General features: G+C 35.1%; 3 protein-coding genes across 3 annotated transcripts; 1 reads left to right on the forward strand and 2 right to left on the reverse strand.

Annotated features, from left to right (window-relative positions):
• The first annotated feature begins 466 nt into the window (after positions 1–466).
• Positions 467–1,120, forward strand: LOC131633743 (uncharacterized). Its single transcript, XM_058904431.1, has one exon. The coding sequence runs from the start codon at positions 589–591 to the stop codon at positions 970–972; it is 384 nt and encodes a 127-aa protein (XP_058760414.1). The 5' UTR covers positions 467–588; the 3' UTR covers positions 973–1,120.
• A 7,731-nt stretch (positions 1,121–8,851) lies between these two features.
• On the reverse strand, positions 8,852–9,690 carry LOC131633751 (uncharacterized). Its single transcript, XM_058904440.1, has 2 exons — positions 9,247–9,690; positions 8,852–9,179 (listed from the first exon to the last, which is right to left on the reverse strand). Exons 1-2 carry the CDS (start codon positions 9,615–9,617, stop codon positions 8,864–8,866), a joined length of 687 nt encoding a protein of 228 aa, XP_058760423.1. The 5' UTR covers positions 9,618–9,690; the 3' UTR covers positions 8,852–8,863.
• LOC131633742 (uncharacterized) lies at positions 9,628–11,369 on the reverse strand. Its single transcript, XM_058904430.1, has 2 exons — positions 9,681–11,369; positions 9,628–9,636 (listed from the first exon to the last, which is right to left on the reverse strand). The coding sequence occupies exons 1-2, from the start codon at positions 11,367–11,369 to the stop codon at positions 9,628–9,630; spliced, it is 1,698 nt and encodes a 565-aa protein (XP_058760413.1).
• Positions 11,370–14,744: the final 3,375 nt, after the last annotated feature.

Genomic DNA, 14,744 nt, shown 5'->3' on the forward strand with positions numbered 1-14,744 from the left:
AGTAAAACCCCTTCCCCACAAATCCCACAACGCCACGTATCTTCCCATATTCTATCAACGCCACAATCAACGTGGCGTAATCTAAAACTCACCGTATCACTTCAACCAAAGCGCTAATTAATCATTACCAAATGTTGCATTTTCCACACGAGCTTATCTTTTCTAATTTCCTAAATAAATAAATAAAAACACAACATATTATATGCACACACATTACTACTCTTATATATAAGACCATTGCAGCATGTGTGAAATTAGAATTCAAAATCAAAATAAAAAATAGTACTGTATTCCAGAAAGCCAATTAGGGCTCTGAAATGCACCATACCTTATTTAGTGTTCTGTTATTCGGCGGCGATATTGAGTGGGAAAAGGAGCGATAATTGCACCATCATTATTTTCACAATCTTCCAAATTCAATAAGGTAATAACTCATACTACATTAATTTCTCTAAAACCACCCGTTACTCACGTTTCAAAATTTCAAATTTTGAAACTGTATAGATAATCGTCATTAATTTAATCAATAAATAAATATAAAGTAACCTTTGTTGTTTTTTGTTTTGTTTCTCAGGTTTCTGAATTGTGATGGCTTCGATTGAAACCGTCAAGTGTTACTGTTGCGGCTTAACGGAGGAGTGTACAAAGCCGTACATTGATCGTGTTCGTGAGTGTTACCATGGCCGTTGGATTTGCGGTTTATGCGTCGAGGCTGTGAAAGAAGAAACGATGAAATCGCAGAAAGATATTAGCACTGATGAAGCGGTTAAGCGGCACATGAATTTCAGAGCTTTAACTTCGAGTCCTCCTGAAAAATCGGATATCGATTTGATTCTTGCTGTGAAACATCTTTTCTTTAGGTCTTTGGATTCGCCGAGGAAAGAAGGTTTGAGTTTTGGTAGATCCCAGAGGTGTTTTTCTACAGTGAATGGAGGAACAACACAGGGAGTGAAAGAGGGAGAAACAAGTTAGGGTTAATAAGGTTCCGTTGTTGTAATCATGGTGTGTGTTTTTTCTAGTGTTGTTTGTGAGAATTTAGGTTTAGGTTAATTGGGTTGTTTTTCTATTTGTTTGTTTATTGACTTCAATCTAACAGATGTTACTTCATTTTGTTTCGTTACCGGCAAATTGGTAATGGTACTCAGTTTTCTTATTGAATTATTTGGTTTCTTTCACATTTGGTATCTTTTAAAGTTTGTTAATTTAATTTGCACAATTGCGAGTGTTCGTAACTTGTTAAATTTACATCGATTCATGTTCTTTCCACGGCATCAATCTCACTTTTTTATATGTTTTCGCAATAAAAAGTTTGTAGCATAATTGCAATGCTGAATGCAAATGCATTCAACTTAGTAGCAATCTAAGGAGATATCTCATCAATAAAACTATACTTAGTTCAAAGAATTGGCCGTCTCCCCACGTGTTTAGAGAGGATAGCTTGAACTACTAATCGAGAGTTCCTTTCAAAGATAATATTTGGACAATTATAACAAAATAGAGTTTGCATAACTTCTTTAAGAGCCATGACTTCTGCTACAATAGTGAATAAGATATAGTAGTTCCAAGTCACAACTACAACAATAAAACTACCTACATTGTCTCTCACACACTATTTTTTATTTGTTGAACACAAATCTTTATTATATCCCGCATCAACATTATATTTTAATTTTTCTTCATTCGACGGACTCTAGTCAATAGGTGGGGGAGTCCCTTGGGAGACATCCATATTCTCATGAAATGAATATCATTCCTGTCAATTAAAATAGGCATGCAAACCAATTTTTGTGGCATCTTTTTCTAACTTTACCTTAGATTTAGATTGTAATACATATCTCTTACTACATGCAAAATATATAAGGGTACCATATTGGTTAGTTGAAAATATATTTTTGTCCGTAAAAATAAGATGGGTGAAAAGGGGTCAGATTAGTTAGAGATGTCGGAACATGATAAAATTTTAATTTGAAGAAGAATTTGGAAAAATAAATTTAAGTCCTACCACTACAAGAAAACAGCAATTTAGCGTCGGCCAAAAGCCGTCGCTAATTGACCAAAAACCGAAGCTACAGACACTTAGCGTCGGCCTAGCGTCGGTGTCGGGGCTGTCATTCTAAACCCCGAAGCAAAGGTAGCGATGGGCCGACGCTACCACTAGTGTCGGCTTTAAGCCACGCTAAGTGGGACACTAAACATGCTCCAGAGGTCTACGGTTACACCATTAGCGTTGGTTTTATGCAACGCTACGGTGTGCCACGTGGTCGTTCATGATTAGCTCCCCTTTTTGATATTGTATTTCATCGTTAGCGTCGGTTATGGGCGTCGCTACATTAAGCAACGTGTCCATTTGCTATTGGCTGTCTCCCAGATGGGGAAAAAATTGCTTTACTGTTAGCGTCGGTTTTAGCCGACGCTATTTTTTTTTTTGGTTCCCAGCTATTCTTTTTTTTATTACGCTATTTTTTTCTCTTTTGGGTCTGACCAATTTTTGGTGACACCTATATTTTATAATTTTTGATTACACCTATAAATTATTAAATATGATACAATACTATTAATAAATATATTTTAATCGTTTTGAAATAAAAACAATAAATTGCAATATACGATACAATGCTAATAAATCTTCATAGTGATACATTACTTATAATCTAACACATAAGGTTACCAAAATAACACAATCCTATCAGTTGCCACAAAATAACATAAGGTTACCAAAATAACACAATCCTATCAGTTGCCACAAAATAACATAATCCTAATACATAAGGTTACCAAAATAATACAGTCATAACACATGTCAATGTGTACCAAAATAAGTTTACTTATAAGTCAAACTAGACATAAGGTTAATCATAACACATCCTCCCGCAACATCTTCCTCATCCTACTCGTTTTGATCATGATCATCAGCAACATCATCTTCCTCATCCTCCTGCAACATTTAATTAGTAAAAATTAGGACCATTTTTGTTACTCTCAATAAGCAATACATCATTTCGTAGTTTGCAAGGCGAACACTCAACAGACTATTGTTTATTAAAGATCCTAATGTTCTAAAGTCAGACATAGAATGTCAGTGAGTTTATCCCTTATTTGCTTAGAAACATTTTCCAGGCCAAAAAATTATTTGTCTCCTCCACCTATTTCGTAGTTTGCATAACACCATTAAAGATAACATTATTACAAGTTCTCTAAATGTTCCAGACTACTACATGCTAAACCATGACCTTCTAGAATAAGGTTTGGAGACCTAACTCTAGTTTTCTAAGAATACCATCAACAAAACAATCAAAAGGTTCATCTTTTTTGGACCCAAGAAAAGACACTCATGAAATTTATTTATTTATGTACAGTAAATTTGGTTTCAAAATGTCATATATAGTGATAGTGATTAAAATAAACGCTTTCATAGTAACTAAAATTTTGAGCATGGAGTTATTTTGGTGGAACTGACATTGAAAACAGGGGATACACTAATTATTAAACGGTAACCGCGGTAGCTAGACAGTGTTTGTCAAGTAAAATTTAACTTTAAATAAAATTTACTTCTTAGTAACCAGCAATATATCTTATGATTTTCATTTTTCAATACCAGTTCTAGTGCTTAAACATAATTGGGGCTCATTTGGTGATGAAGGCATGATAAGGAAAGATAGTATACAAAGTTGGATAGAATGAAATTTCATATGAGCCTAATAAGATGTTATCATATCTAATCTAACGATAACGAGATGACCCTTTCAATCAAGAAGGAGATAGGGGTTTTCACATAATGACAGAAGTAAATGCAGCAATATAGCTATGTATGCAGCAAACATGAGTAGTGCATAATTTATTCAGATCAAGCTTATTAAAAAGAAGTCAAAGAAGTTGTAAAAGTACCGAGTAGTTATAATGAGCATGTTCACTCGAAGGAGCACTAGAAGAACCCGGCTGACGAGACTGAAACATTTCAAACATTTTCCTAAGATCTTCAAATTGCTTTGCCAATTCATCTGTCCGCGCATTAGCTCGTGCAGCTTCCGCTTCAGCTCTGGCAGCCTCTTCACGTGCAGCGGCAGCTTCAGCTCTGGCAGCCTCAATGGCTTCGTTATCTGCTTCTCTATTGGGGTTTGTAACAGACACTTGTGTCAAAAAGCTCACTCCATCTCTTACGTTGTGCGCCAATTGTGCAACTCCATAACACCGACCCCGTGTTTTACCTCCGGCAACGTCTTTCCACATTTGTATCCTTGTTGATCCATCCACATCAATACCAGTTTGTGTGGCTTGTGTAAGACTACTCACATATGTTTCCTATACAACATAAGATTAATATGTCAAAGAATGAATACATCATAATCAGAAATGCAAAAAACAGAGCATGGCGTAAATAAGGAAGGTAAACAGAGCATATGCAAAAAACAGAGCATAGCGTAAACAGAGCATATGTTTCCACATTTTAGTGCTGCTGCTATCTACAGCACTGAAGACTTAATAAGGAAGGTAAATTCTGTTGTGCTGCTGCTATCTATATCAATTTCAATATATCAATTTCAATATAGCAACTTCTCAACAAATAACATTTCAATGTGCTGCTGCTATCCACATTTCAATATATCAATTTCTCAACAAATAACAACTATACTAAGCAAATTCTGTTTCCTAATTCGGAGTCATAAGGAAGGTAAATTCTCAGCACCGGAAACGCGAACGCCGACACGTTGAACGGAACTAAACAAAGGGAAACAATTATGTTTCCTATTAAAAGATATACTACTTGGTTTGAACACTCTAGCAAGGAACAATTTTGAAGCCTTAATGAGCTTACATGTGTTGTCGCCGCACGCTCGTCAACCCACTCCCCATTCTTCTTTTTATGGGTGGCAATGAAGAGCTCATCCGGATGTGCGGGTCGCTTGAGTTTTTTAGCCTATAATTAAAGACAATATATATAGTCATGTATATTGGATATAATTATACTAACGCATTTTAATTACAAATATAATACATACCAATTCAAGTGCAACATCATGGTGAGCTTTACGGCCAGACGTATGGACTGCCCCACCTCTACTTGATGATCGATTAGTCTTATTTTGTTTGGAGACATCTTTGAAATCTTTTGTCTGCCACTTCTCAAGAAGAAACTTCCATGTATCTTCACCCATCCAAGGCGGCTTGCATGCTTTCTCTTTAGCCTTTTGCAATATATCGCGTAGTCGTGCAGCACATCTTTGATGAAACAAGTATTCCATTTTAGCATCATCGCAACGGTCCCAGCTTACAAGCGACTGACAAAATATACAAATAATAAATTAAACTCAAATATACATTATAATCAAACTAGTAAGGAAGAATTTACATTTCTTACTTTAAACATGTTGAACCATTCCTTTCTCTCTTTGTCTCTTTTCTCGCGTTTAAGCTCACTATAATTAAAAAAAAGTACCCCGGTAAAGCTTTTCTATAACTTTTCTACACATTTCGGCAACAAGATCTCCTGGACTTAACCTACAAATTAAAATAACCAATCAAATAGAAGGTAACATATATCATAAACTTAGCATATACTATATTTTACATGTGTTTGTTTAAGGTGGCGAATCCAAGAGATAATAAAGTTATTAAAAGGGAACTCAATGATCCCATATTGTCGTCAAGTGAAATGGTATTTCCTTTTCCTGGGATGAATAGAGATAGAGAAATGTCTGCAATGATCTCTGCTTTGACTCATATTGTTTCTGGAGATGTTCCAAATCAAAGCACTGCAGTTGAACTTGAACCAAATATCAACATGTCTACTTCTACTAATTCTTCATCTGGTTATGGTACTAGTTCTTCTCTCAAAAGTAACAAACGAAGGCAGGGTGTTTTTTTGCCACAAACCATCTCAAATAGAGAAGCATACGGGTCTGGCTCTTACGAAACCTAACAGACACTTGATATGATTTATTACACGTGTATTGAACTATGTATTTATTTTTAGGAAATTACATGGATGCCAAACTGAGTTCCAGCGAAATTACATGTATTTATTTTGGTTTGTCAGTTTCAAAACCAGAATGTGATTGCACTTTAAACCAGAATGTTTTGGCTTAGGTAATTGTTCATCCACTTTAAAGCATCATGCTTAGTGTGAATGCCAAATGTTGGATTGAAATGGTATAATCAAATTGTTTTCATGCTACTGCAGTTCGTATTAGATGAAGTTATCCTAAAGTTTAGATAATGTGAACAAATTTTAAAGTTCTGTTCCGCAAATTCACTTCACTATATTAGACGAAGTGATCCTAACATTTTAATTGATTTTTTCACAAATAATATTGAACTATTGCTGCAGTTTCAATATTACCCGGAGTTTGACAGAAAAGCTATTGTGAAATACATTTCTTATTGAGCTTACTGTCCTTGATACTCCTTCTGTTCAAAATTTAACAACCAAGTGAGTGATCTACAAAATGTGTGGTGTACATATGCACTCTTATTGAGCTTACTGTCCTTGATAGAGATATCAAAAGGAGATTTCATGTGATCTCTCATCTCATGGACCCCATCATTTAACAACCACTTCTCAACAAAATAGATTCCAAGAAAATCTTGAGACTATAAATACACTACCCTCCTTCACAACTATCAAAACTCATTCACATACTCAACTATCAAAACAGACACATTGTCATGATATATGAACAGTATCGGTGTTAAGTTGCCCCAAATTAATCACTCCTACCATAGGATGTTTGATTATTTTTTATGTGGTGATTAGACTGAAACTTAACAATTTCTAAATATTAGAAACAATTAATATAAACACAAACTACACACTTATGTAATGGTCAACAAAGGTAATTTATTTAAAGTGTGCTTACGCAGTATCTTCCACAATATAGATCTTCGGTCTTTGCCCATCAACTGGTTCTTCTTGTTCCTCATTAGAAAGTGCTTGGTCCCCCTCTTCTTGAATGCCCTCTTCTGTGGAGTGACGGGGAGGACTTTGTAAAACACGATGAGTATATCCCGGGGTAGGAATGAATCTGAATTCCTCAGAAGTCGGGATTGATGGTTGAGGCTGATCAGTAGGTGGCGGTGTTGGGTTTGTCTGAATTGGTGGTGGTGTTGGGTTTGTCTGATTCGTTGAAGTAGGATGGGAAGGAGAGGGTGTTGGGGTTGACTGAATTGGTGGTGGTGGTGGGCTTGTCTGAGTCTTTGAAGTAGGGTCGGAAGGAGACGGTGTTGGGGTTTTCAAGGTCTTTGATGGAGGCTGCCAAGGTGGTGGTGTTGGATTTGTCTGAATCGGTGGTGGTGTTTTAGTTGTCTGAATCGGTGGTGGATGTTTTCTCTGAGTAGGTGGTGGTGGTGGTGGTGGGTTCTTTGAACCAGGTTTCATATGGACCATGCGAGAATTCTTTATAGCAATACTTCCAGGTGGAATTTGTCGTTGACGGCATAACCTGTCAACAGAACTTTTGTACACAAGTAACATTATGAATAACATTAGCAAAAATGCACCAAAAAATATTAAATAGCAAAGAAACCAACTAGTGAAAAGATTAAGCCATCTTACTTAGTCGTGCTCGATGGTGCTTTTCTCTTTCCGTTTTGTCCAGTCATTTGAATAGAAGCTAACTATAAAGCTGCCAACAATAAAATATTATATATAACATTTTCACATATCACATCATAAGTATACACTTAGTATATCAGATCATTAGTATATCATAACATTTTCGCAATAGGAACCACAATTAAACAAGTCCTATAATTAAATTAAATGTAGTAAATAGAATTGCGACAGCATGATCCACAATTAAACAAGTCCTACAATTAAACAAAATTTAGTAAATGGAATTGCGGCATCAAGTCCTACAATTAAACAAAATTTAATACAAAGAAACCAATACATGAAAAGATTATGAACTACTTATCTCTCTTAAAATGTCCTTTCAAATCTCTACTAACCAACAAAATAAAAATATAGAAACACAAGATAAAAGGTTCTCTTAATCTTGAGTCATTGGGTCAGTTGTCATTGTTATCTCGACCTCGTCGTCAATTAACCCCCCATCGGCTAAACCACGTATTTGTTCAACTTCTGTAATAGGCACAACTGGTAACATATCTTCGGATTGATACGGTATTTCATCCACGGTGTTGTCTATCTCGACATAACCCCTTGGTTTTGTGGTGATTGCTGAACACCATCCACGCATATTTCTACACGTTTCTGGATAAGGGACATAATACACCTGTTTTGCTTCTTGTGCAAGAATGAATGGGTCATACTGACGATATCGCTTATTCATCTTAATGTCAACAATATTGTACTCAGTAATAACTTTTGTGCCACTATTATTTGTTGGATCAAACCAATCACAATAAAATAGAGCAATCTTGTTGCTAAAGCCAATGTATTCCAATTGAAGGATACGTTGGATGATGCCATAAAAATCGTTTTCTCCTCCATTTGTAAGACCTTTAACATATACCCCACAATTAGTAGTCTTTTTACCATGACTCCATTCTTGAGTGTGAAACTTGAACCCATTAACAAAGTATATGTTCCATGATGTTGCCTTCGGATTAGGACCAAGAGCTAATGCCTTCAGGTGTGGACTAGTTGTTCCATTCCTCTCATCGTTCACCTAAAAAATACATCTAACCTTAGAGATAGTTTATTGTCAACCACATAATATAAATGGTGAGAAATATACTAACATAGTCCTTTAGCCATGAAGAAAATTGCTCGTGTATAAGACCAGAAGCATCATCCTCATTGATAGAATGATATTGCATGAACATTCTGACACCAGCCATTAAATTTATGAGTATATATTTCCAAAATGGTTGACAACAACGCAGTTGTATTACAAAAATGTACTTACTCGAGATACGGTTTAACCTCGTCACAATTGATTAGGACGTGCACGTGAGCAGACTTCCATTCCTTATCAATCACCCAATAGTCACGAGATTTTCCACTAGGATGGCCACATTTGCTAAAAATTGAAAGTGTTGGTTGGGAATTCTCATGATCTGGTCGAGGATCATTCCTTAAACTTGTACTTGGAAACAAACTAAAGGTCTTGAAATAGTGAGAGAAAAAATGAGTAGTTTCACGGTGCAAGTAGGCAGTGCATATTGAACCTTCAACCCTAGCTTTATTTTTCACCGAACGCTTGAAGTCTCCCATCAATCTACACATTAAAAGATTAAAAGATGTTTTTTAATTAAAATAATCTACAAAAGTTAAACATCATTTACCTTTCAAATGGATACATCCAACGATATTGCACAGGACCACCAAGGATTGCTTCATTAGGTAGGTGAATCGGGAGATGTTCCATTGAGTCAAAGAAACCTGGAGGAAAAATTCTTTCAAGCTTGCATATGATGATGGTAATGTTCTGTTCCAACCTAACAAGGTCTTCCAACTTCAACGTATTACAACACAAATCTTTGAAAAAACGACTTAACTCAGTTAGCGGCTTCCATATCTCGGGAGGCAAGGAACGAAAAGCAATTGGAAGCAAACACTCCATGAAAACATGACAGTCATGGCTTTTCATCCCCTTCATCCTACCCTTGGTGACATCAGCACACCTAGAAAGATTCGAGGCATAACCATCGGGCATTTTTAGTTCCTTAATCCATCTACATACTAACTTTGCCTCTTCAGATGTCAAAGAAAATTTTGCCTTTGGCTTAGCCATCTTTCCATTAGGTAGAGTAACCATCTCTAAATCCCCGCGTAAACAGTTAAGAGGTAAATCCAATCTCGCTTTCTCATTGTCCTTTGTTTTTGTAGGATCATTCATGACAGTGTAAAACACATTATCAAATACATTTTTCTCTATGTGCATCACATCAAGGTTGTGCCTTAACAAGTTGTCCATCCAATATGGAAGATCCCAAAATATACTTCTTTTGATCCAATTATGTTTTTTGCCATACCCTGGAAATTTGGAGGCCCAATCACTGTCTGTAACTTTTGGAAAATCACGAACTGCTTCCCAGACATCATGGCCAGTAAACATATATGGTGGTTTTTTTTTCTTAATCGTGTCTTTTGCAAATCTTTTTTTACTTTTTCTAAACGGATGATCCATTGGTAAAAACCTACGATGACAATCAAACCAACAACTTTTTCCACCATATCTTAAGGTGAAAGCATCTGTACTGTCCATGCAATAAGGGCATGCTAATCTACCTTGTGTCCCCCATCCAGACAACATACCATATGCTGGAAAATCATTGATCGTCCACATTAAATGCGCTCTCATTACAAAATTTTGTTGCATAGAGATATCATAAGTCACAATGCCATCTCTCCACAAGCGTTGCAAATCATCTATCAAAGGTTGCAAGTAGACATCTATTTTAGCTTTCGGATTGTACGGTCCAGGTACAAGACAAGTCAAGAACAAGTATGGTTTGGTCATGCACATTTCGGGAGGGAGATTGTAGGGTGTGACTATTATCGGCCAGCGTGAATATGGAGTACTAGAGGCTTGAATGTAAGGGGTAAACCCATCCGTACATAAACCCAATCTTACATTTCTTGGGTCACTAGCATAATCGGGATAAACTTCATCGAAGTGTTTCCATGCTTTTCCATCAGATGGGTGACGTAAAATATTTGGATCACTGGGGTTCTCACGATGCCATCTCATTTGAGCTGTAGATTCCTTTGAAGCAAAGAGTCGTTGTAACCTAGGAATGATCGGAAAATAGAACATTCTCTTCACTGCCACATCTTTGTATTGTCCCATTCCACACTTTCGTGGAACATACCTAGCAGCTCCACAAACTCTACATTGAGTTAAAGTTCTATCTTCTTTAAAATATAATAAGCATCCATTCACACAACAATCAATTTTCTCAACCTCTAATCCTAACTTAGACACCAACTTTTTCACTTGGTAATATTTTTCAGGTAAGCATCCTTTAGTTGGACAAACGTCGATTAGCATTTGGGAGAAAAAATCCATGGCCTTTTGAGGAACATGCCAAGTAGACATGGCAGCCAACAGCTTAACTGAAATAGATAGTCTGGATTCAGAAGCTCCCTCATAAATCGGTTGGTTTGCAGAGATCAATTCATCATAAAATTGTTGAGCTTTTTCATTTGGTACCTCACCCTCACTAACTATTTCGTTTTCCATATCAACATTCACATTTGGGGCATTAACAGATGGCCTAAAAACATCAGAGATCATTTCATTCATTGCATCAAATTGTTCTTCATCACCTGTATTATCTCGACCAGCATTCCCGCCGCTACTAGAATGACCATCAATGTCCACACTTTGATCCGCTTCTCCATGATCAATCCATGTATAATAGTTGGGCAAAAAACCATATTTGTACAAGTGATGTTTGACCATATTAGGCGTCTTCAAGAGAATGGAGACGCATTTTACACAAGGACACCTTATCCCCCCCTCGTCTAAAAATTGTGGTCGATTCATGGCTTTATTGACAAAATCTTCAACTCCACTAACAAATTCATCTTTCAAACCATACCTATCGGAGTTTACTCTATCATACATCCAACTTCGATCCATTGTCTACATTAAAAACAAACATAAGTTTATCTTTTCCAAAGAGATTTATCTATTTCTCAAAGTACTAAAGATTAAATCCAGGGAACCCTCTTTGCGTCAGAAATGAATACAACACGCAACCAACACAATTTGTACATGAAAGCAATTTAAAAAACTACATACTAAAACATAGTCAAATATCTTATACAAGTTTGTATGGTACAATAGCAAAGAAACGATGACTATCAACCGCAGTAAAGAGAATCGAAACTAAAACATAAGAAATCTAACCGTGACGATGATGAAGTCCTTGTCGATTCAGACGGAAGAAATCGAAACTCCAATTTAGGGATTCTTTTCAAAAACTGCAATTTGTATAAGACAACAAAATTAAAAAAGTCATGTGACTCGTTATAAAAAAAAGCCGTAAAACAGAATTAAAAATGATTCAACCACCAGTCATAGTGATTTCCAAATCACTAATACAAATATTTTCAACCCAGAGTCTTGGAGATTATAACTAAGAGAGGTGGAGGCATTGTTGTGAAACTCAATATTCGATGATCTTAGCATGGATTGAAAGGTCCTACTTAAAATGCAAAACAGCCCCATAATCTAAGTTCATAAACAAGAGTTCCAAATACTAAAACAAGAATTGTAATAAGTAAAAAATAGTAATCAAATCAAAACAGCCCCATGAGCCAGCATCAGTTCAGCATTAACAAATACAAAGCATGGAGCTTCCAAAACAGCCCCATGAGCCAGCATCAGTTCAGCATTAACAAATAGAAAGCATGGAGCTTCCAAAACAGCCCCAAACAAACATAAATTATCATGCCATGTCCAGATAAAATTGATACCTCGAACAAGTCATACGCATACCATTCAAGTCATTTTTTCATGCACAATTCAGTTCCAACTTATTAGATAACAGCCAAGAATTGTATAGGAAAGATAAGACAGAAAAATCACGAAACTGGTACAGAATATACTTCTGTTTGTTAGGATAGGGATGACCTCATCTAAGAGATGTTAGGAGTTCATTTTATTAAACTTGTGTAAACTAGAGAGTGCTTGCAACTGGTACAGAATATACTTCTGTTTGTTTAAGTGGAACAGAACATGATGAGATAGATGGTTTGTGCTTGCAACCACAAATGTTTAGAATAGTAAATGAAAAAGAAAGTCTGATTTTATTTAATAAAGGAATTAAAACAATAACACTTATAACCACCTTATTTTCCCTCAAAATCAAATACCCCTTCCCATAACATTGAAATACTGGTTAACTGAAAGGTCTCCATAATGCAACTGCCTATAACCAAAGACTTTGAATCACAAGTACATTAAAATACTAATGAATTCTTTTGGACGTACAACTATCCAGTTAGAAATAAAATGAATAACAACTACCCAGACAGATCCTTTTCCACTTATATTTCAAAACACACATCAATAGAATCACTGCTAATGATAGTAAGTAATCAAATCGACATCAGGCACACACAATCAACATCAGTTTTACAAACCTAATTAACAAATAACCTGATGTCTGTACTCTGTAATAGATCAATTGCTAATTAAACGGATGTCTGATTATGTAACAGAGTTATAAATACTCATTCAGTTGAGTATGGTAACAGACTTTATCACTTGAAACTATTCCAAAACAGAAAGTGATTCAATCCAAATATATCTATCATGAGTGTGATTCAAACTTGTCTCTCAGGTTTTTTTCATATAAATATCTTTGTTTCCTCTCAGTTTAAGTCAGTGAAGCAAGTACACATGATAAATACTAAAAAAACATACACAAATCATATACTAATAGCATTTTGTATACTAGTGTTGTTAACATTTTGTATACTAGTGTTGAGTTGCAGCAATAGAAGTGAACAAGATTTTACTTTGAAACTAAACAAAACAATAAATTGAAGCCTTGAGAAGAATCAAATTGAGACAACTTATTGAAACAACAGATCAAAACCGAACTAATTGAAACAAAGAATTAAGGGAGAGAAGAAATGTAATTACCTGAGAAAAGAGAAAGGTAACGAAGGGTCTGGTGAGCTGATTGGAAGAAACTGAACTCCGGTCACGTCGTTACGGCTCCGGTCACATTCAACTGCAATACCATTAAATCATTTTGCGAAAGCGATGAGAAATCGATTTTGAGAAAACGATGAGAAAGCGATGAATATGAAGCGATGAACTGAAACCTGCGTTTGAGTTGAGGATGAACTCTGCGTTGAATCTGAAGCGATTTTGAGGATGAACTCTGAAGCGATTTTGAGGATGAGAAAGCGTTGAATCTGAAGCGATGAATACGAAGGGTCTGGTTTTTGTTTTTCTTAAGTGAACTGAAACCTAAACGAAGAAACTGAAGCAATGAACTGGGTTTTACATTATTTAGTTTTAATTAAAAAAATATTATATAAATTATATTTTAATTCAACTTTAAATTAATGTTATTAATTTAGTTTTTAGTTATAAATTAACTTTTAATTCAAAATTATAAATTTACTTTTAGTTATAATCTATAGTTATACTTTATAAATGTTTTTATAAATTAATTTTATTTTATTAACTTTTAATTATAATTTATAAATTAATTTTTAGTTATAATTTTTAATTTATAATTAAAAATTTTAGTAGTTTTAGTTTTATTTATAATTAATTTTAGTAATTTATAATTTATTAACTTTGGTAGTTTTAGTTTGTTAATTCTTAAATTTTATTTTATAAATGATATTTTAATTTTAATATATATAATTTTTAGTGGTTTTTTAATTTATAGTTAAAAATAATTAAATAGAAAATTATTTAACAAAACGAAACTGGTGGGGGGAACTTAAATTATTTCGCACCAATATTAGCGTCGGCCAGCACCGCCGCTAACTATAAATTAAATAATTATTTAAAATAATAAATAAAAGGGAGGCAAACGAAACTGGTGGGGGGAACTGAAATTATTTCGCACCAATATTAGCGTCGGCCTGGACCGCCGCTAACTAGAAAATTAAATAATTATTTAAAATAATAAATAAAAGGGAGGCAAACGAAACTGGCTGGTGGGGGAACTGAAATTATTTCGCACCAATTAGCGTCGGCCTGGACCGCCGCTAACTAGAAATTAAATAATTATTTTTAAAATAATAAATTAAAGGGAGGCAAACGAAACTGGTGGAGGGAACTGAAATTATTTCGCACGATGTA

The sequence above is a fragment of the Vicia villosa genome, unplaced genomic scaffold, assembly GCF_029867415.1.
Source record: "Vicia villosa cultivar HV-30 ecotype Madison, WI unplaced genomic scaffold, Vvil1.0 ctg.001170F_1_1_3, whole genome shotgun sequence".
NCBI lineage: Eukaryota > Viridiplantae > Streptophyta > Magnoliopsida > Fabales > Fabaceae > Vicia > Vicia villosa.